Below are 20,291 nucleotides of genomic sequence, written 5' to 3'. Positions count from 1 at the left end.
GCTGAGAGTGCACCGTGACGTTAGGGGAGCAATAAGAGTGAGCCCAATTAGGTGGGATTAGATCCACTAGGTCTAAGGCAGAAGCGTGCTGGTTTGCCGAGGCATCATCGCCGTGGAAAGAGTTTGATTTACGCTGGTTGGCCGTGGCATCATCGCCGTGGAAAGAGTTGGTTCATGCTGGTTTGCCGTGGCATCATCGCCGTGGAAAGAGTTTGGTTCGTGCTGGTTCGCCGTGGCATCATCGCCGTGGAAAGAGTTTGATTTACGCTGGTTGGCCGTGGCATTGTCGCCGTGGGAAGAGTTTGGTTCGTGCTGGTTCGCTGTCCCGTACTATCGTCATTACACTGGCTGCCAATTAGATTCCGTATTGACTATAAAATACTTTTATTAACATATAAAACGCTGCATGGCTTAGCTCCAGACTATCTTAGTGAACTTATTGAACAATATAACCCAGCGCGTTCACTTCGCTCGCAGGACGCAGGGTTATTAACTGTTCCTAGGATCAAAAAGATCACAGCAGGTGGAAGAGCCTTTTCTTTTAAAGCTTCACAATTGTGGAATAATCTTCCTGCCTCTATTCGGGACTCAGACACAGTCTCAATGTTTAAAACTCGATTAAAAACTTTATCTGTTTAGTTTGGCCTTTGATTAATCTGTTACATAGTTACTACATCTCGTATCTTTTCTCCGAGGTTCACCTGGAGAGTAACATTGCAGTCGGAGCCTACAATACCAGCATCGCTGCTCCGACATGGAATGAAAGCCTGGCGTTCATCAACAGACATTTACAGTGACAATATCAAAACCCAGAACTTTCATTTTTACCTTTACTTAGTCTGATTGTGTGATTTGTGTGTGACTTGTGTATTTGTCTGTATTTTGTGTAATTTGTGTGTTAACGGGCCGCCCAATGGAGGATGGGTTCCCTTTTGAGTCTTCATAGGGAGTTTTTCCTCGCCACTGTCGCCTTGGCTTGCTCATTAGGGTTCTGGACCCATAGTATTGTTAACCTTTTAAATCCTGTAAAGCGCTTTGTGACATGTGTTGTGATAAATAAACTTTATCAATAAATAAACAAATAATTTATTTAACAAATAAACTTTGATTTGATTTGATCTGTGGCATCATCGCCGTGGGAAGAGTTTGATCTACGCTGGTTGGCCGTGGCATCATCGTCGTGGGAAGAGTTTGGTGTAGCCTATGCTGGTTTGCTGGCTGGAGTTGCTACCGAAGGGCGACGAAAGAATAAGTGTAACTGGATCAACTGCGGGAGCATTTCGCTTGCGGCACGTTGGGGTGTCAACGTCGGCAGCGGCGTGCTTTCTGGGGCGGGATCGCGTTGCTTGGTGCTTGCGGGCCACTGTTTTCTCCCTTTTAAATTACAACTATTTTATGTGTTTTATAAATGATAGAAATTAGACAGTTAGTGTAGCGCGGAGCCACCTGTTTAAATTGTTCTCTGTGTTGGGATCTGGATACGGGAATGACCGATTAACATTGTAATACTATGCTATAGGTTGCTGACTATGAGGTTGTTTATTTGTGTTTTTGCTATTTTCGTTGTTTTGTGGCCAAGGAGTGGACCACCCGGGTGTTCTAGCGTGTCTTTCTTTTCTCTTTTTGGAGTGTCATTTTGATGTGTGGGGTTGCTGTGGGCGATCTTTGGTTGATTTGTGGTTAGTTGAATGGTGTGCGGTGGTGTTGGTTGTTTTAATTTGGTATGGTGTGAGGACTCCGTTGGTTGAGACATTTCCTTGGCCACGCTGTGTTTTGCACCCGTAGTCGGCACTGAAAGTAAACATTTACATATGTTACTGAATTCCACACAGAGTAAAGTTATTATTGAGTGTTTTTTAGATATCTTCGCTGTGGTAATTTATTAAAATAAAATGTATGTTGTGATTTAAACATCTCTCGTGGTCGATGTGTTTTATTGGCTGGCTTATACACTCATTTAGCTGAGTGGCCTAGAGGGGAGGCCCCCTTCCTCCTAATCTAAGGGGTGGCGTAGTTGCAGTCTGAGCAGACCCGCCACATATGTGTTATAGTTAAGTTGGCTTGCAAAGCCAACTTACTGTTCTTCTTATTCTTCTTATTATTATTCTTCCACCTAAAAATTTAGAACGCTATTTTTTCGACAGCTTTTAAGATAGAACCACCAAACTTTGTAGGAACCTCCGCCCCATACCCGAAGGAGTTGCTTGTGCTTTTTAGAAAGATACACCACCTGCATCCACCCTTTTTATGCCTCCAACCGAGCCATTTTTCCCATAGACTTTCATGGGGCCAATTTTCAAACTGTTCTCATTTTGTCAGATTTCAAGATAAATCCACCAAACTTGACATGCATGGTCCAGTGATGGAAAGAACGAAAACAACAACTTTTCACAACTCTATCACTCTTTTATCCGTTCTTTTTCATCCCTTCTTTTTCACCCATTCACTTCTATTCATTTTTCACTGCCTTCTAGCTCGTATGTTTTATATGCTATTACCACCAAAATCACTAGATATAGTACATCTGGTCTGATATCAGTAAAGATAAAACTATTTTTCACCACTCATTTTGTATTCATCCTTTTTTCATCCCTCCATTCTCCCATAGAAATACATTGATTTTGTAACTACATCAGCTGTATAGATAGTACAACTAAATCTGCTGTACTGACTAACCTGTATATATGCTAAACATGGTGTTATATGGTCTTATATGGTCTAAAACAGCTTTTTTTTCTTCTATTCATTCTTTTATCATCCATTCATCCCTCCATCCTCCCATTGAAAACCACTGCTATAACTGAATCAGATGTATAGATAGAACAACTAAATCTGCTGTACTGATTCAACTGTTAATATGATAAATATGCTGTTATATGGTCTAAAACAGCTTTTTATTTTCTTCTATTCATTCTTTTTTCATCCATTCATCCCTCCATCCTCCCAAAGGATTACATTGATTTCATAACTCCCTTAAGTTTCCAGATACAGTGATCAAACTTGGTGAAATACTCAGTAGCTGATCCCTAGCACTACACTGAATATCATATTGATGCCAATTGTCTGTACTACCCTTCTATCATTTCATTCATCCCTCCATCCTCCCATAGGAATCCATTGATTTTAAAAATCCCTTAATTTTCAAGATACAGTGATCAAACTTGGTGAAATGACTCAGTAGCTGATCCCTAGCACTACACTGAATATCATATTGATGCAATTTGTCTATCCTCCCCTTCTATCATTTCATTCATCCCTCCATCCTCCCATTGAGAACCAGTGATTTTCTAACTGCTTTAATTTTCAAGATACAGTGATCAAACTTGGTGAAATGACTCAGTAGCTGATCCCTAGCACTACACTGAATATCATATTGATGCCAATTGTCTGTACTACCCTTCTATCATTTCATTCATCCCTCCATCCTCCCATAAGAATCCATTGATGTTAAAAATCCCTTAATTTTCAAGATACAGTGATCAAACATGGTGAAATGACTCACTACCTGATCCATAGCCCTGCACTGAATATCATATTGATGCCATTTGTCTATCCTCCCATTCTATCATTCCATTCATCCCTCCATCCTCCCATAAGAATCCATTGATTTTATAACTTCCTTAATTTTCAAGATACAGTGATCAAACTTTGTCAAATGACTCAGTAGCTGATCCCTAACACCGCCCTGAGTATCATATTGATGCCATTTGTCTATCCTCCCATTCTATCATTTCATTCATCCCTCCATCCTCCCATTGGAAACCATTGATTTTATAACTTCCTTAATTTTCAAGATACAGTGATCAAACTTTGTCAAATGACTCAGTAGCTGATCCCTAGCACCGCACTGAATATCATATTGATGCCATTTGTCTATCCTCCCTTTCTATCATTTCATTCATCCCTCCATACTCTCATAGTAACCCATTGATTTACTAACTGCCTTAATTTTCAAGATACAGTGATCAAACTTGGTGAAATTACTCAATAGCTGATGCCTGTCACTGTACTGAAGATCATATTGATGCCATTTGTCTATCCTTCCCTTCTATCATTTCATTCATCCCTCCATCCTCCCATATGATTCAATTGGTTTTATAACTCCACCAGATGTATAGATAGAACAACTAAAACTGCTGTACTCACTCAACTGTAAATATACTAAATATGGTCTTGCATGGTTTTAAACAGTTTTTTCTTCTATTCATTCGTTTTCATCCCTCCATCCTCCCATAGGAAACCATTGATTTTTTAACTGTTTCAGCTGGTAAGATAAAACAACTATATTTTCTGTCCTTATTGAACTACTAGGCATTTCTGGGACCAACTATTATCATTTAACATACTTAACATTGTCTTCATGCTGTTACAACAAGCTTTGTCAAGCCAACTTAAAGTTTGTTCACAAACTTTACTTTCTAGTTATATGTGCTCTTCTGAAAAACGATAACGTTCATTAAAAAATAATCCGAAAATGATAGTAGGCCTATGTCTATTCGGGGTTTTATAAGGCGTTCCCGACGAAGAGCTCGGCGAATAAACTGAGCTTCAATATCCACATGATCTTCGAGGAAAGGACACGTCATGATGACGTGTTTGTAACTCTGGTTCAGGTCCAAGTTAACCTGCCAGCGAGCAGGTTAGCTTCAGAGCACAAGTTGCTATAGTAACTGACTCAGGTTCTCTTTAAGCTTGCTTTCTGGAACGGAAAACCTCGAGTTTCCGTGAATTCTGAGTTAACTTACCCGGTTTTCTCGCTTAACCCGCTTCTTGGAATACCCCCCTGTTCGCTGACAGGTTAAGTTGAACCTAAACCCGAGTTACAAACACGTCATCCTTTCCTCGGAGATCATGCGGATATTGAAGCTCAGTTTATTCGCCGAGCTCTTCATCGGGAACGCCTTATCATTCGGATTATTTTTTTTAATGAACGTTATCGTTTTTCAGCACAATCCATTACTTACATCCATAACATTATGAACCGTCACATTTCAAATCGCGGATTAGCCCTCAATTCTCTCCAGATGTTTATACATCGCTCTTCGTTTTTTTTTGGCTAGTGGAAGTTTTCTTTATAGTGTAGGAGATGCGGAACCTGTCAGCAAAGCTACTGTATGTCGGTCTATCCGAAAAGTATGTCTGGCATTAAAACAACTAGTGCCAAGTTTTATGGTGTTTCCTGGGCATAAGCCAGTTATGGACATCAAAGAGGAATTCCACAGCATCATTGGTTTGTCTTTCATTCAAACAAACAAAGAAATTAAGCAAAAGAGAAGCAATATATAACGAACTTCACTCCGTTTACATTTTAAGTATTTCCTAGAGTGATTGGCTGCATTGATGGAACCCATATGCTACCTATTACGGCACCATAAGAACATGAAGGCGATTACATAAACAAAATCATCCATAGCATTAATGTCTTCTTTCGGCAATTCCCGTTTAGGGGTCGCCACAGCTGATCAAAGTCCTCCATCTGGCCCTGTCCTGAGTGTCCTCCACTGACACACCAGCCACTCTCATATCCTGTACCACTGCATCCATAAACCTCCTCTTAGGTTTACCTCTCCTCCTCTTGCCTGGAAGTTCCATTCTCAAGACCCTCCTACCAATATACCTCTCCACCCTCCTCTGTACATGTCCAAACCATCTCAATCTAGCTTCTCTAACTATCTCCAAAACATGCTACATGTGCTGATCCTGTAATAAACTAATTTCTGATCCTATCCTTCCTTGTCACTTCAAATGAGAATCTCAACATCTTCATCCCAGACACCTCCATCTCCTTCACCTGTCTCCAGTCCATACAACATAGCAGGTCTCACTACTGTCCTATAGATATTTCCTTTCATTCTAGCAGACACCCTTCTATCACAGATCACCCCAGACACTTTATGCCATCCACACCACCCTGCCTGCACTCTCTTCTTTACCTCTCTTTCACTTCCTCCATTACTCTGTACTCTCGACCCTAATGGTAACAAAAATAACGTAGCTATTGTAACTAACCGTTCTTCCCATCAAGATCATATGTGATGCTTCCCACCTCATCACAAATGCTGAAGCCAGATAGCCACGATCCATGCATGATTCCACACTGTAGAACAAATTTGAACAGGGTAGGCCTGCAGGAGTGGGCCCCTTTTTCAGCCCGGGAGTTTCATGCCCAAATCCGGCCCAAAATTATTTTTCCCTCCCAATCGGCCCAAACTAGAGATTGATATGAGCCGGTGTTCATCGGGAATCCTCCCGAATCTCCCGATTAGCCACTCCGGCTCTGGTTGTTCACATGCAGTGTAATAGTTAAATCATTACAAACCCTAGTGCGATTATAGGACACTGATGGCCTCCTTCATGGAGACAGAGGGTATCCCTGCCTGCCCTAGACCTCATGAATCCTATTCAGATCCTGCACCTGGACCACAGTCATGCTAGAACAAGAGCAAGGGTTCAAATGATGACTGGGATCTTCAAGGCCAGGTTTCAGTGCCTGCGGGGGCTCAGGGTCACCCCAGAGAGGGCATGTGACATTATAGTGGCATGTGTGGTGTTGCACAACATCCTGCCATACCCAAAATAAATGATGAGGAACCTCGTGTAGATTCTCCTGAACACAGACATGGTCAAATAGTCAGGAATTCAATCTGTAATCACTATTTCACTGATTGATTTCCCAAGCCCTCCTCACCCCCAGTTTCCTCCCCCATCTGCCCTCTACAATATAAACCGAGGACAATTTAAATTGTGTTTATGATTTCTTTATTTCCTGAAGAAAAACAATGCCAAGTGAATTTGTCCTTATTATTGTTAAAAACAGATATATACTCATAGCAACTACTCCCACCTTTAATTTATATTCCAGCAACTCAATTTCCAGTCTTATCTGTTATTTGCAGATTTGGGTGTTCCTTTTGAAGATCACACTTCTCAATTTGTTTTTTTAGGTGAACCTTGTATTAATCTAGAACAGCCATCTTGAAAGAAAGACAAAATTACCATGTTATGCACAAATAAATAGCTTTGTGTTCTGAATAGTTTTGATATTTGTTGAGACATAAGCATTCTTACTGCTCCAAGCTGAGCTTTGAAGGTGGATGGTTCCTCATCAGATTCCTGAGCACCAGTCGCATTGACAGTCACACACATTACCATGTTTAATCAAATGAAATCCTATGATCAACATATTCAACATATACTCACACTGTACCTCCATAGGCCTCCCAGGATCCTCACATTCTGAGGCAGCAGAGATTGTTTCATCATCATCCTGCAACAGGAATTTAGATTTTTTGTTAAACACATTTATACACATCAAGTAAGATTTAGAAACATTAAGATAACTTACAACTGCAGGAGGAGACTCATTTAGTTACACCACACCACCCATCACTGGGCAAAAGGCATTAAACATGTTAAGAATATCAATGCAGTTCACGGTTTATGAACCATGAACTAATAAATGTAATGAACATGTCTAACATAAGGAGGTGTGTCCTGGGTGGTTGATGGCTCAGATGAGCTCTCTCCAGTGATTCCAGGAGTGATGGGCCTTCCACTGTTCTGTTAAAGTGCCAGCTCCTCTGCCTGGGTAAAAGGCGATGATTGTGGCTCCCTCCTGTTTTTCTTACCTCAGCCTTTTTCCTATTAGCTACAAAACCACAATCAACTGTAGGGCAAACGGAGCTTGATAAAAGTAACAACATTAGGTATTGTACAAGTCATACCACTTTAGACTATGTTTTTATATTTCATCTTACTTGCTGCCATGTGTGCTTAATCCTACTTGGATTACACCTAGGTTAATAAAAAAAAAGAAAAGTGTACAAATCAAGACAAATAAAAATGTTTAAATAATAATAACAATTAACTTAAACAACTATTAACATATTTTTCCCATGTCCTTTCACCAAGTGTATTGTAGGTTTTTTATTTTTATTTTAACTCACGCATTGACTCTGTCAGCAATTTTTGCCCAAGCTGACACCCTTTGCTTTGCTGTGGAATTGCTTTTATGCCTGAATATGAGTTCATACTCTGCATACGCAGACATTAATATTTCCTGCTCAATGGAGGTGAAATATGATGCCTTGTTCTTTACCTCATTCCTTTCCATGGTCAATCTCTGTTTCAGCGCGCCATTGAGAACGCCTGTTTATAGGTAACCGTGAACGCGCCTCAGCTGGCTTCAAACTACTCAAAGTTAAGTAACCTAACTCTGATCAGCTGCTGTGGAACTGAAAACTCTGAGTACGACGTGGTGAGGTAAGTCAACTCGGAGTTCAGGGTTAGGTTTGGAGTTTGTTAAACCCGCTTTCTGGAATACCCCCCAGATGTCCTAGGAAGAACTACATTTTCCACAAGCATTAAACAAAAACAGTTATATCCCACGTCACATTTTATATCTTAAAAAAAGTAAATGTAAATCTCTTACTGGATTATCTATTAGAAATTCGGTTTAGTTATCAATCTATTTACTTATTGTATATAATGTATATACATTTATAACTGTTTAATTGTGCATTATTGCTAAATATTATTGGTGTTTTGGTATAATATTAATATAGCGCATTAGTTACTAACATCACTGTAAAAGTACTGTGCTGCGTTTGCGCCATTTCCGTTCTGCTTTTGCGCAGTTTCCGTTCGTCGCGCTCTTCCGGCGGTCTCGCGCATGTGTAGTTCTCTTTACGACTCGGCTGGCAAAGATGGCGGACGCTCAGGTATGTTCGGGTAGACGGCGTGGTACCGAAAAACCATATATATTATTTAAAAAACAAGGTTCATTAGAAATTGTTTTGGCGAGTACGAACGTGAAGTTTCCATGTATACGTAACACAGTTGAATGTAGCACAATTGAACGGATTTGGGTGATTTTACCCCCCTTGTACATGGTCGGTAGTTGCTAAGCTAAACGCAGCGGAGCGCAAGCTCGAGGGCCGCTGCTGGCGTGTCGGGGCGACCGGTCACAGTTTGTGTGTTTCTGTCGGGGTTTTGGGCCTCATTTCAGGACTTTTAGAGAATTATTAGGAGAGAAACCATTGCCCATGTAAAGGTGAATCCGTTACAGTCCGTTATTTTATTCGTTCGGGGCCTCATGGCTAGTCAACGGTAGGTCAACAGTGAGTGTGCTCGACTGGTTCCCTTACGGTCAGACTGTTGGGAGTTATTTCGCAGAGAGAGAGCATACAGCAGTGGCTTCAAATACGAACTTTATAAACTTTTGTATAGTTTATCTCGCGTTTACAATTTACAGTTCCGCTTTACTGACCGCTACTCGCCCACCTCAGTACACACACACTGTGTGCAAGTGATGCTTTCTCACGATGGTCTTCCAAGCAGCAGCTTTGACGACACTGCCTCATACGGCTCACTGATGCACCCCAGCCAATACACTACTGCCAACAAGCCCTTCAAATGTACTTGTTCAAAACGACATGTGTTTTCCACCGCAGAATGAAAGGTCCTACCAGAAACAGCCCACCATCTTCCAGAACAAAAAGCGCGTTTTAGTTGCTGAAGGGAGCACCAAGGAGAAGCTCCCACGCTACCACAAGAACATCGGCCTTGGCTTCAAAACCCCTCGAGAGGTGAGGTCCTCCGCATGCAATGCCGTGTCCTGACTGCAAATGATGTCTCTTCTCACGATGGTCTTCTGAGCCCCTGGGGCTCTGAGGTTAATGCCTTATGGCTTAGCTGATGCAGTTCCTTCCACAATTACTTGTCATGTTTGCATGTGTTGACATTGTGGCATTTTAAATTTACAATGTTGCATTGTTTAACTCTTACAGGCAATTGAAGGCACATACATTGACAAAAAATGCCCATTTACTGGAAATGTGTCTATCAGAGGCCGTATTCTCTCTGGTAAGTTTGTGCTCTTGCCTATGGTGTAGGAGCGTTTTAGCAAATTCCCTTTTTGAGTGGATTTTGTCTGGAATGCTGTCATCTTCTCAGTGTGGTCTTCCAAGTCCTTGGGGTGCTTTGTGGCTTTACTGAGCCATTTGGTGGGGGGTGTTCTATAATCCTTTATTGTGATACATAGCTCTCAGGTTCACATTTTAAAGCCCTCAGTTATGACTTGCTTGGCAATCAACATTTATGACCAAGTATACTTGACTCTGCAGGTGTGGTGACCAAGATGAAGATGCAGAGGACCGTCGTGATCAGACGTGACTACCTGCATTACATCCGCAAGTACAACCGTTTTGAGAAGAGGCACAAGAACATGTCTGTTCACATCTCTCCCTGCTTCAGGTAAATGTCCCTTTCGCACCGCCTTCCTCGTCTCATTGGCTGTACCACTAGCCTGACGTTGATCTGACCTCATAGTTGCGATAGTGAGCTGCATATGATGCGTTTTCTCACGATGGTCTTCCTAGTCTTTGAGGCTCTGACGACATTGCCAGATGGCACGACTGATGCAGCTTTCAGTTTCGATCGGGGGAACAACCCCCTTGTGTTCAAGACCCACCATAATGGCTCTAGAAATCCTACAGGCTCTTTTATTGTTTGGTCCTGTAACTTACAATTTTTATGTGATGGTCAGAATGGAAATATTCAAAGCAAAGAAAGGGGGTGTATTACATCATAGTGGCTATATTCATGTCTATACTATGGTGAGGCTCTTTTCCCAGGGACTTCAGGGGCTGACTGTTTGCTTCTGTAGTCCTGAAGTGGTTTCCTGTGCTCCATCTCTTCCAGGGACGTGACTGTGGGTGACATTGTCACAGTCGGAGAGTGCAGACCCCTCAGCAAGACGGTGAGGTTCAACGTTTTGAAGGTCACAAAAGCGGCCGGAGCCAAGAAACAGTTCCAGAAGTTCTAGAACTGATCAGCTGATGACTTCTCCTCTACAAGGATGTATTGCCATAACATGTGGAAAAGAAATTAAAGCTGTTCAGTACATTTTTCCAAGTTGTTGCTGTTTTCCTTGGGTTATTTGGGCTCTGCTGATAATGGTGTTTGACTTTCTTGGTAACGTGTTGAAAAGGTCAGAGTATTTGACGTACTTCAATATGACAAATATTTCCTTAGTGGATACATACTTTGTAATTATTGCACTTTGATCCTTGGTGAACTTGGACAGGTATATCAACTTAAGATTAATAAATGTATTGTAATTCATTAAATCTATTTAGTAAAATTCACTTAGCCAAATTAAATGTTAATAGGTCATAAATATGAGCTTGAACTTGCAGGTGGCTTTGGTGTGGGGGATTTAAACCATGTGTTTAAAAAAGCATGTTGGAAAAGGTATTTGGCTGGTCACCAATTTGTTTACACAAGCACACACTATGAAATTTGGCAATTTAACAGCTTTTTTCTTACTGAATAAGTTCCAGGTTTCCTGCAGTTGTGTGGTATAATTGTTCACATTGAGTTATTCTATTCAACCATGGTTCAGAAATGTGTCGGCTCTTCAAATGGAAGTGGGGCAAATTTAATACAGCCACAACCACGTTTGGATGGGTCTGACATTTGATCATTGATATGTAAACATGTACATGGGGAGATTCCTAAAGTTTCTCAACTGACCAAAAGTAAAGATTTTTATCGTCCAAAATATTTGTAGAAAATGAATAAGCCTGCAGACTATTGAAGTAGCTGAATTCATGTGATCGTATAGTCACAGATGAAAAAATGTGGCACTGAACAGTTCATGCAAGATACTGATAGAGGTATCTGTTTTACATTACTGCAAATAAAGCGTGGTAATATGTTCAGATTGAAACGTTTTCTTAAGTTTTAAGACGTTTCTGTATTCAAGAGCGGAAATGACCGTGGTTTTCTCGTTAAAGGTTGTACAGGAAGTAATTGGTATTGATGAACAGCAGATGGCGCTGGCGCCAAACGTAAACGCCCCCAGTGTCTCGTCAGCGCACGTTTGAATGTAGCGGCGCCACAGTGAACAACTACTTATCCGAATATTAGTCGATCTGTTAGTGTGCGTTTTCGTTTTGACATACAATTAGAGTTATGCTTCGTTAAGCAGCGTTCGTATGCAAAGGTTATATATCGTCATTGGTTTCATTTTAAAGTCTAAACTAAACTGAAAAGATGACAACTACGGTAAGAAGCTGCGCAGACGTTCATTAGTTAGCCAGCAAGCGATATAACTAGCCAGGACGGTCAACTAAGACAACACACCATGTTTTATTTATTCGTTTCTTGCACTAATAATAACTTAAATACGAATTCAAGCCATGAAATAGCCGTAGCTAACTATCTATGAAGTGCCGTTATACGTTTCCTCTTCCATTTTGTGTTGTTCAGGCTTGCAACAAGTGGAGCGGCCTCTTCAGCGTTGGAGACGACGGCGAGGATGAAGTGTGTACATGTGGCCTCCACACACATCTGGGTTATCTATGGGCTGCTTTAATGCACAGTTTGGCACATTGTTGCTCCGGAGGAAAACTATAGTTCTTGGAGATTTTCCTCTCTAACGTTAGCTAGCTACCTGTTGATTAGAGTCAGGTGTGTTTCAGCACCACCAGGTCATACTGAACCCGCACAGTGGACCTGGAGACCCTCCACCGCATCTACTCTAATCTGAATATTGAAGTCAAGGTGTGCTAGATTATAGTTGGACCGAACGTCTGCAGGGCTGTACTTCTACAGGACGGGTCCAGGGCACCCTATAGTGTATATGAAGAATTTCAGATTTAAATGAAATTTAATTGAATCTCTGTCTAATATGTAAAATGAATTATCACAAATAGACTTCAATAAATGTGTCAGCAAAGTGTATTCAAACATGCTGAGATCAAAACCTACACCCTTTTGTGTCTTTGATTTTCACTCAGTTGTGAGTCTAACCTGTTTGTGTTGTCTGTGTTGATGAAGGATCTGCTGGCAGCTGATTGGATACCTGTTCCTGCCTCTGTTTCTGGACCACTGGTTGCACCCCTCCCTGCCTCCATGCCAGGACTGTCCACGTCCCCTGCTGCAGTCCAGGACAGTGGTTCGCCACATGTCTGTCTTCCAGAAGCAAGTCCCATCAGAGATATAGGGAGATACTCCAACTGTGGATTGGTTTCCTCCACGGTTCCTCGCGTCGCCACTAATGCTCTTCGAGCTCCTTTGGGTGGAGGCAATGTTCCAGTTCCTCTCCATCCTGCCGCACAGCCACACCCTCCTCCAGTGGCCCACAGTGGCCTGCACACACGCCCTCCCCCTCAGGATGACTTTGACGATTGGGATGTTGATCTGCAGGAGCTGGAGGAACGTGTTCTCCGGGGGGCTGACTGGCCCCAGCCTGGTTCAGGTCTTCAGCCTGACTCCGCCTCCCCAGCTAAAAGGATGAGGACGTGTACGGGGAGACCCCTGCCCCAGCCGCAGCCCTGTATCCGTGCAACACACTCCCCTGCACTCGGTCCCCGGAGTAATGCCCCCTATCAGAGTCCACGCTGTCCACCAGAGAGGAGCACTTCATGGAGACCGGTGACCGTGGAGCCCATGGGAGCCCCATCCCTGGGGCAGATGAGGCCCGCTACACCCCAACAGCCACGGCGTCACCCGGCCTCTCTGTTCCAGGCCGTCACGCCCACCCCATCGCCCACACTCACGCCCTGCCCCCTCCACGCACCTCTCCTAACCAATCACGTCGTCCAGCTGGTGTCTGCTGCCAATAAGACCCCACAGAGGCCCCGGAGTGATGCGGTTGGAGCCAGGCTGCGGCGTTTCCCTGGTCCGGCGGGGGCGCTGCCCCAGCAGGTGTGAGCCCCATGTGCTGGTTGGCTGGAACACTCCAGTGTGAACCCTCCCCATGTGTCTTTACTTTCCACCTTTAGCAACTGCCACATGTGTTCTGCACTGTTCTTTATTTCGAGTGTAACAAAGACATTCATCTGTTGCCATGGAAACTTGTTGCATAAAAATAGTGCAGTCTCTTGAGAAAAGATGAAAATTTTAATGTGAGTGTTGTGTTGTGTGTTGTCCCAGCTCAGTGGGCGGAGTCTGGATGACATTGTTGTGACAGCTCCACAGACCCCAGCACATGGGGCGGTGGCTCGCCTGCGGAATGAGGTAACACACACACACACACACACACACACACACCTTTTGCCTCTCCGTACAGCCCTACACATGGACCAAATTTGTTAGAGCAATTATGCATGTGTGTTTGTATGGTGAAGGTCTGACACACGTGAATGTTTGAGCAGCGTCTCAAGTGCTTCGGGGAGAACGATAACCGGCCAGATCTCTCTGTAGCTTAACGGGCGTCACTCCAGTGCAGACAGCTGCTCCAAGTCATTATAATAACTGATTATAATTGAATATTGGTAGCCTCGGATGACAAATAGATGTCCGTCACTTCCCGTGTGTCCGTATTCCATGTTCATATCTTCGCGCGTGCTCTACGCCATCTGTTGCCTCTAAAGAGTGTGCGGTAAAACCATCATAACTCGGCCAGTAGTTGATTTCTACTTTTAAAGTAAACTTTTGAATACGTGTTTAAAATGCGCTAAGAGCGTCTTTGGGAGACATTGGTGGGCGCTCGTCTGCTACCAGACGCCCTGAGCGTGTTTGTGCATGCAAACAGGTCCCAGGTCCTCCAGTGAGCGAGGAAGAGGAGTTCAGTGGGGGCGTGTGGGCCGCCATGAAGGCCGAGCTCGGATTGGACGAGAGGAACCCGCTGTGCTTTCTGCATTCGTACAGCATCGTGATGGTGCTGCGGAAGGTAAGTGGGAGCGTTCGCACTTAATGTGCTGAATGTCAAACGGAAGTGAGTGCTTCTCCCAGACTCACACACTCAACGTTTGGCAGCACGCCCGGTTCCTCCCGGTTCCTCCTGATTGGCATAAGTGCTTTTATCAGTAGTGTGTTTCACCTGTTCCTAATCTTCAAAGTCCAGAAATAAATGGAGTGTGTGTGTGTGTGCGCGTGCGCCACCCAAGACAGCAGTGTCTAGAATCGGCCTGATAAATGGCTCTTTGCTAACGGTGATTACAGCCAACATTGTCAGACGTGCTCACACACCTCATTAGAATATCAGTGTGCTTTCCTGACGTGCCATACGCAGTGTTAACAGCAGACTCCTGTTTAATTATTCACGAGGGTGATGGATGCGGTGTTGATTGGCTGGCCTTGCCTGTTCCTTCATTAACACCTCTCGTCTCCTCTTTCAGGCGGCCCTCAGACAGCTGTCTAGAAATAAGGTCCCCAACATGGCCGTGGTTCTCAAGAGCATCATACACACACATGCCGATGCCAAGGCTGTGTTCAGGGACCCCACAGGTGAAGGAATACACACACACACACACACACGCACGCACGCCGATGCCATGGCTGTGGTGGAGGTCTTAACAGCTCTACGAGCAGTTTGTCCCTCTGTCCTCCTGGCTGGAGGTGGAGTCACACACTTCACCCTGATGCATGCTGGGACTTTGTAGGCGCCAGAGGAAACAATCTAATACAAAGGGATGGATCAATATAATACAGAAGTGATGCAAACCATAGCCTGACCATTTATAATCCCCATGAAGCACGGCACCCAGGACTGCTGATGACATTTCAATTGTATGAAAATGGACTTCGATAAAAGGAACTTTTTTATTCAGCACGGTTACCCAGGTAACTCTGACCTTAGTTACCTGGGTAACCGTAAGACAGCTATTTAACTTATGCGACTAAACTTTGGGCACTTTGTTAGCTCTCTTGTTCTGTGTCCGACTTCATACATATTCATAACCTCAGCCTCTTACTGATCTCATACATATTCATAACCTCAGCCTCTTACTGATCTCCAGGGGAGATGCAGGGAACTGTTCATCGGCGTTTGCTGGAAGACAGACAGGGGGAGCTGAAGACTGGTGCTGTGCTGTTGCTCAAACAAGTAATGTACCGTCACCACCGCTCAAATGAGTCACACAAATGAGCCACTCCCTATTCAAATGATGTAGCCCCCACTCAAATGAGCCACTCCCTATTCAAATGACTTGCATAACTGTTGACATTGAACATTAAGTGTGTGTGGTAGGATGGGCCGCCTTTCCTCTGATGTTTTCCGCCCTCTCTCAATACAGGTAGGCGTGTTCTCCCCATCCCACCGGAACCACTACCTGAATGTTACACCCAATAACCTGCTCCGAATCTACCCCCCCGATGGAGTCTCCCACGCCTCCACCCTGCTGACCCAGCCTGTGCTGGTCAGTGGCCGGGTCTCCTCTTTATAGTAACATGATGCATCCTCAAAATAAAGGCTGTCGCTGAATGGATGGGACGACTTTTGTGTTGTATGAGTGTAGGAACCTGCTGGGTTATTGGAGCATGACTCCTCCAGGCCACTAGGGGGCCCTGTATCTCAGATGGAGCTGCGTTACGATGAGGAGGATAAGCAGAATGAGCAGACTGCTGTCCCAGCCAACACTACTGTTCCTGTTCAAAAAGGGGTCCAACCTTCTTCAGGGCCTGAGGACATGGAGCAAGCCCTGTGGGAAGCAGGTAGAGTTTTGTGTGTGTGTGTGTGTGTGTGTGTGTGTAAGCGTGTGTGTGTGTGTGTTTGTACAATAAAGTAGCCATGTATATTTAAAGTGAACTTGTTCTTAGTATAGAGACCGATCGTTTTTATTCTTGCACTTCCATGCAAGGACAAGTTTGTCCCAGTCATTGAACTTTTCTGATATGTTGCAGTTGCATAAATCCAAAGAGGGGGGGCAGCAGAGGACACATTTACTCCTCTATCTGAAAATCAATCTGAAATTGTGTGCTTGCCTTTTGAAAAGATGGAATGAGTCCTGCAGGTTGAATATTTGATTTGCTAGTCCAGATGATTCATTGTAATGCCCATTTCAGTCACGAAAGCTTTAAGCTGCCTTTTAATTTTGGATTGAATTCTGTGTGTGTGTGTGTGTGTGTGTGTGTGTGTGTGTCTCCTTGTCCTCTTACAGATGATCTGGATGAGCTTCTTTGGGAGTTACCTGACTCGTACAGTACCTGACTGATCACATCCTCTGAACACTTACAGGAGTGTGTGTGTGTGTGTGTGGGATATGCAAGTGCTGTAGAAAAACCTTATGTAGAAAACATGAATAAATCTTTATGGTTGAATGTTGTTTTGCTTCCTCTACAATGCTGATTGGGTGTAGCAGTTCACTTGGAATAAAACATGCCACATCAGCTGAACGCCACTATCAGGGTGCTGTTTTATAAGCACCAACCTGTTCATCAAGATCCGTGGAGGCCCAAGTTGATGGGAGGGGTGGGTCTTCATCAGGTCTGGGTGGGTCTTCATCAGGTCTTGCTGCCCTCTGCATGCGGGCCGGGCTCTGTGAGGACATCCCGGCCTGTGCTCCTGAACTTCAAGATGCACTCTGGTCCAGCCTGTTGCACCTATGAAGGTAGAATGTGTTCAGTGTGTGAGCTCACGGTGCAGTGGGTGAGCTCCAGGCACTGCTGTTTCATTTGTGGTCCAGCACCAGCCTGATTCTCACGCACACCTCCACATCTCTGGCTTGAACTGAATCCCTCCCTCCCAAGTCGTGAAGTTATGAAGGCATAATTACGTATTCAGTGTTCACAAGCATGTCGGCCGCGCGTATCTCGTTATTATCGATGTGAAGTGTCGCGTCCGCCCTCCACTGTGCACGCCGTGTCCTTTCGGTTGCTGCTGGCCCGGTGTGTAGACGCGTAGGTCGAAGCAGTCTTTTAGGAAATGTTGTGTGGTGAGAGAAGAGGATCTTCTAAAGTGCTAACAGGTGGAGGTGGAAGCTGCGACTGAATCCGTTTTTTATTACTTAAAGCTCAACGCTTCTGAGAAGCAGTCCTCGTGGGACGTCAACGTGACGTGCAAAAGGGAAGCGTTAGACGCTCACAATACTCTCACGATCTTCATTATCAGGATTATTTAGCCTTTATAATAATGACACTGTACAAGATAAGTCTTTTTATTACATTTTGCGAGCATTAATCTCCATCCCAGCTGTTTCAGTTGAGATCATTCAACAACCCCACAAACTAGTAATACAACCTCATGATGCATGGCGGATGCGATTTGTAGCCCGTGTGACGCAGAACTCAAATTTCATTGGGAAGTTTGTGCACCTCCAACAGAAGAGATCTAAATGTAACCTAGCTGCATATTTCACAAGCTCCACTTTACATAACGAAATGCGTTACGTGCGAGGCCGAGGAGGGCTAATCTGTACTTAAACTACAGTCATAAGCCCAACTGAGATGCCTTATTAAGGCATTTGCATGACGGAAGGCCCACAGCTGTCTGCCACGGCGAAGGAATCCACAAAGGATCGGATGCAGGAAAGAGCTCAGATACGCCTGCATGGACAGATAGGAACGTATCGCTACTACCTGATATGTCCATGTGAGCAGTGGTCCTCACATAAATGCACAATACGCTTATATCCAATGCAATTGAATCTGCAAGACATTATGGTGTCGCTAGGGGGCGACTCGTGTTCATTATGACCGGCGGACCTATGACACTAACTATGTTGCAGTTATTGTGAAGGCCGTCTTTTGTCTTCAGACTTCGACTCTTTTACGCGTTTTACTGTAGCTTAATAACCCCACAGTTTATTTCAAATAAAGTTTATCATCATATTCCAGTATGTCGTCGTTCCGCGAGGCATGACGTTGTGCTCTGCTACGTAGCGGCTAAAAACACTTTTTTATTTTTCATCTTCATCAAATGCCACAAATAGTCTCTTACACTATGATTCTATACTGGTAGCATTATTCACATGATACATAGTCTATCGATATATGCTACCCCTGATGTTTCTAATCCAGATATTGTAATAGAGTATAAAACGCTTCCCCTACAGTACTTACTCCATTTGTTATTAAAATGAGTCACAGAGTTGGACTGTATATTTATGAGATACACATGACTGGACATGGAAACCCATTAAATAGTAGCAGGTTTCGCAAGAGTAGCACACATCTGATTTACACTCGTTACGGTAGCAGTATTTTTCGACAAAGCAGCTCCAGTCATTATAACATCACGACAAACAGGCCTTTGGTTAATGGCCACGACTACATGACTGTGCTCTCATTCGGGGTCTTAACTCGCCTCCCTGACCACCTAGGGGCTCGGTTCTGTAACATCTAGTGGCCCAACGTTACACATTTAAGCTCAGGAGGCAAAAAACCTATATGTCGTAAATCCAGAGGTCGCCCCGCCGGTCCTGTTCACGCTGGACATGATCTGTCTTGTTTCTCATCCGCCGCTTGCCGTTGTAATGATGGCGCGCATGACTAATCGTGACCCAAACGCACGTCCCTCGGAACCGGGCTCATATCTGATGGATGCGCACTGACCGAGACACATTTCACATTTAAGTAGACAAATATCGCGTGGTTGGGAAATAAGGCGCTGTGTTTGTGGCGTTTTGGGGCAACCCATAGTAATATCCCAGCTAACAAAAAAACGTCCCGAGGACGTCCCGCGAACCAACACTGCGAACGTCCTCTGGACGTTTTTTTGTAGGGTCGCCAAAATGTTTCAGGGGACGTTCAGTGGACGTTACAAAGGACGTTTGTAGGACCACCTGGAAACATCCAGAGGACAATGAGCGGACGTTTAAGGAACGTCCTTTAAACGTCTCTTATGTGTTAAATTGTTTAGGTCTACTTCTTATGTTACTTTTAAAACAACTTAGATTTTATTGATTTAGTAAATCCGGGTATTGCATATGGAATAAAAATGAACACACAAGAAGTGATAGGCTGTAAACAAGTTATTATTATTTATTTGAAATGCGAAAAAAGTGTCTGTTGTGCGCATTTTGAACGCCGTTTCAAGCCTCCTTTTCACACGTTTCTTGGGGTGAAACCTAAAATAGACAAAGATACACGTTTGTTAACATTTAATTTTGTGACCTCTAGTTATAATAAAGCGTTCGATAAATGAAGTAATTTGAACGTTTTGCTTGAAGAACATCAGCTACTCAAATCAATGCTAACCCAGCTAGGTAGCTATAGTTGGCATTAACTTGTTAATGTGGCTAGCTACTTATAGCGAATGCTATCGTCGGCTGTTATCTGTGGCTGAGACCATCAACATCAGTTAACGTTACTTACTATTGAAGTCTTAATGCAGTGATTCATATAACTTTATCATTTGGTAGCGTAGCGTAGTGATAATTTAGCTCTAGTCATGACCATATAGAAATAATGTCCAGCCACAGATGGGCATCCGTTTTTGGTACAACTGTTTGATTTTGCTGATCGGGTTTTATGATTATCCAGAGGGGTTAGCTGAGGGTTTATTAAAATCACCTCATACATTAGCCGCAACTCAGAAGATAAATTTACTAAGATATGTATTT

The 20,291-nt window shown here is 43.6% G+C and overlaps 3 protein-coding genes and 3 non-coding genes across 6 annotated transcripts; 5 read left to right on the top strand and 1 right to left on the bottom strand.

The window, feature by feature from the left end:
- Positions 1 to 6,776: 6,776 nt before the first annotated feature.
- LOC143504279 (uncharacterized) lies at positions 6,777 to 8,515 on the bottom strand. Its single transcript, XM_076995788.1, has 6 exons — positions 7,947 to 8,515; positions 7,758 to 7,794; positions 7,480 to 7,648; positions 7,201 to 7,267; positions 7,069 to 7,113; positions 6,777 to 6,974 (listed from the first exon to the last, which is right to left on the bottom strand). Exons 2-6 carry the CDS (start codon positions 7,765 to 7,767, stop codon positions 6,957 to 6,959), a joined length of 309 nt encoding a protein of 102 aa, XP_076851903.1. The 5' UTR covers positions 7,768 to 7,794; positions 7,947 to 8,515; the 3' UTR covers positions 6,777 to 6,956.
- Positions 8,516 to 8,636: 121 nt separating this feature from the next.
- rps11 (ribosomal protein S11) lies at positions 8,637 to 10,910 on the top strand. The gene is made up of 5 exons (XM_076995786.1): positions 8,637 to 8,720; positions 9,453 to 9,587; positions 9,789 to 9,864; positions 10,125 to 10,254; positions 10,702 to 10,910. The coding sequence occupies exons 1-5, from the start codon at positions 8,706 to 8,708 to the stop codon at positions 10,823 to 10,825; spliced, it is 480 nt and encodes a 159-aa protein (XP_076851901.1). The 5' UTR covers positions 8,637 to 8,705; the 3' UTR covers positions 10,826 to 10,910.
- LOC143508991 (small nucleolar RNA SNORD35) lies at positions 9,303 to 9,383 on the top strand. The gene has a single exon (XR_013129568.1). It is a non-coding gene; the product is annotated as a small nucleolar RNA SNORD35 (small nucleolar RNA).
- On the top strand, positions 9,622 to 9,706 carry LOC143508988 (small nucleolar RNA SNORD35). The gene has a single exon (XR_013129564.1). It is a non-coding gene; the product is annotated as a small nucleolar RNA SNORD35 (small nucleolar RNA).
- On the top strand, positions 10,344 to 10,428 carry LOC143508989 (small nucleolar RNA SNORD35). Its single transcript, XR_013129565.1, has one exon. It is a non-coding gene; the product is annotated as a small nucleolar RNA SNORD35 (small nucleolar RNA).
- A 902-nt stretch (positions 10,911 to 11,812) lies between the features above and the next one.
- Positions 11,813 to 17,049, top strand: hrob (homologous recombination factor with OB-fold). The gene is made up of 10 exons (XM_076995777.1): positions 11,813 to 12,069; positions 12,274 to 12,327; positions 12,844 to 13,713; positions 13,942 to 14,025; positions 14,543 to 14,680; positions 15,129 to 15,237; positions 15,750 to 15,835; positions 16,026 to 16,148; positions 16,248 to 16,443; positions 16,890 to 17,049. The coding sequence occupies exons 1-10, from the start codon at positions 12,058 to 12,060 to the stop codon at positions 16,937 to 16,939; spliced, it is 1,722 nt and encodes a 573-aa protein (XP_076851892.1). The 5' UTR covers positions 11,813 to 12,057; the 3' UTR covers positions 16,940 to 17,049.
- The last annotated feature ends 3,242 nt before the right edge of the window (positions 17,050 to 20,291 follow it).

The sequence above is a fragment of the Brachyhypopomus gauderio genome, chromosome 2, assembly GCF_052324685.1.
Source record: "Brachyhypopomus gauderio isolate BG-103 chromosome 2, BGAUD_0.2, whole genome shotgun sequence".
NCBI lineage: Eukaryota > Metazoa > Chordata > Actinopteri > Gymnotiformes > Hypopomidae > Brachyhypopomus > Brachyhypopomus gauderio.
Note: the sequence above shows the minus strand (reverse complement) of the source record. Positions and strands in the feature narration are given on the sequence as shown.